This window comes from Austrofundulus limnaeus, unplaced genomic scaffold (assembly GCF_001266775.1).
Source record: "Austrofundulus limnaeus strain Quisiro unplaced genomic scaffold, Austrofundulus_limnaeus-1.0 Scaffold3, whole genome shotgun sequence".
In the NCBI taxonomy this organism is placed as follows: domain Eukaryota; kingdom Metazoa; phylum Chordata; class Actinopteri; order Cyprinodontiformes; family Rivulidae; genus Austrofundulus; species Austrofundulus limnaeus.
The window spans coordinates 210,863-212,821 of record NW_013952405.1 but is presented as its reverse complement, the minus strand read 5'-3'; the positions used below and the strand labels follow the sequence as shown (position 1 = coordinate 212,821).

General features: G+C 45.2%; 2 protein-coding genes across 2 annotated transcripts in view; both read left to right on the top strand.

The window, feature by feature from the left end:
* The window catches only part of plxnd1 (plexin D1), a gene marked incomplete in the record, with an annotated part of 110,272 nt that overhangs the window by 53,841 nt on the left and 54,472 nt on the right, over positions 1-1,959 (top strand).
* LOC106522776 (myotubularin-related protein 7) lies at positions 766-1,118 on the top strand (the record flags this gene model as incomplete). The annotated part of the gene is given in 2 exon segments (XM_014015939.1): positions 766-889; positions 1,034-1,118. Coding segments are annotated over 2 exon segments (189 nt in total), but the record flags the coding sequence as incomplete, so codon positions are not given.

Below are 1,959 nucleotides of genomic sequence, written 5' to 3'. Positions count from 1 at the left end.
GTGTTAATTTGTGTTAAAGTTGTGTTAATTTGTGTTAAAGTTGTTAAGTTAAAGTTGTGTTAATTTGTGTTAAAGTTGTTAAGTTAAAGTTGTGTTAGTTTGTGTTAAAGTTGTGTTAATTTGTGTTAAAGTTGTTAAGTTAAAGTTGTGTTAATTTGTGTTAAAGTTGTTGTGTTAAAGTTGTGTTAATTTGTGTTAAAGTTGTTAAGTTAAAGTTGTGTTAATTTGTGTTAAAGTTGTGTTAATTTGTGTTAAAGTTGTTAAGTTAAAGTTGTGTTAATTTGTGTTAAAGTTGTGTTAATTTGTGTTAAAGTTGTTAAGTTAAAGTTGTGTTAATTTGTGTTAAAGTTGTGTTAATTTGTGTTAAAGTTGTTAAGTTAAAGTTGTGTTAATTTGTGTTAAAGTTGTGTTAATTTGTGTTAAAGTTGTGTTAATTTGTGTTAAAGTTGTGTTAATTTGTGTTAAAGTTGTGTTAAAGTTGTGTTAATTTGTGTTAAAGTTGTGTTAATTTGTGTTAAAGTTGTTAAGTTAAAGTTGTGTTAAAGTTGTGTTAATTTGTGTTAAAGTTGTGTTAATTTGTGTTAAAGTTGTTAAGTTAAAGTTGTGTTAAAGTTGTGTTAATTTGTGTTAAAGTTGTGTTAATTTGTGTTAAAGTTGTTAGTTTGTGTTAAAGTTGTGTTAATTTGTGTTAAAGTTGTGTTAATTTGTGTCTGCAGGATGTGGAAGGCTCTGTATAACCACGTGGACAAGTCGACACCTCATCAGTCTCCTGCTGACTTCCTGTCTGCCGTCAGGGAGGAGTCTCAGCAGCTGGAGGAGGAGCTGACCAATCACCAGGAGGTACCGGCTGGAGGAACCGCCCACCACCAGGCAGCGGGCTCCAGACAAGGCATCCAACACACAAACACACCTACACAACTGTGACGCACACRGCCTGAAGCTCTGTCCCGTGTCCAGCAGAACTCTGGTTCTGGTGGTTCTGTAGAMCCTCCTGCTGTTCTGGTCTTTCAGAACGGTTCTGTTCTCTCCTCAGAAGATCGCCGCTCTGACGGGGAAACGGATCCCGTGGACCGAGGTCCAGGTTCCGAGGAGGACTAGCCGTCTGCGGCAGAGACACAGCGGACCCGACCCGCCGGGTTCTTACTCAGAACCGACCGCCAGACCAGCTCTTCAGAACTCCCACTTGTGCTCCTCAGACCCGGCCAATCAGAAGGCTCTGAGTCAGGACTCCGCCCCCTCTGGGTCCTTGGGGCTGCAGCTGGACCTGGAGGACCGGTTCGCCTGCAGCGACCTGGAGTCGGGCGTGGCCGACCTCAGCAGCCGCTCGTCCAGTGGTGGTGACGACAGCAAGGACCCGGACCAGGACCAGGACCAGGACTGAGGCTGTCCGTGCTGCTGCCTGAGCAGAAAAAGGACCCGAGGATGGATGAGGGTCAGACAGGTAGAGTTATGTTCTGATGGTTCTGGATCAGGACCAACTCACCCACATTCACTTTGAGTTGAGTTGTTGCAGACAGGATGTTCTGTCCAGCTGTGAGGACACGGAGCAGGACGGGTCCAGTCCTGGTTCTGACTCTGCAGACTGGACTGAGTCCAGTCCACAGATCTGATCCATTTAGCTGCTTTGAATCCACCAGAACCAGAGAAAAGATCTCTKATTTCTTCTTCTAGAAATATTTTACTGACAGGGTGGTTTTATTATCCAACTCTTACATTCCTGTCAGAACGGGCTGAGCCGGTCCTGCAGGACCCTTGGACCAGAACCTCAGACCTGCAGTCCTGCAGGACCCTTGGACCAGAACCTCAGACCTGCAGTCCTGCAGGACCCTTGGACCAGAACCTCAGACCTGCAGTCCTGCAGGACCCTTGGACCAGAACCTCAGACCTGCAGTCTGTGCAGTCCCCTTGGACCAGAACCTCAGACCTGCAGTCTGTGCAGTCACTGGTGCGATTTAGAAA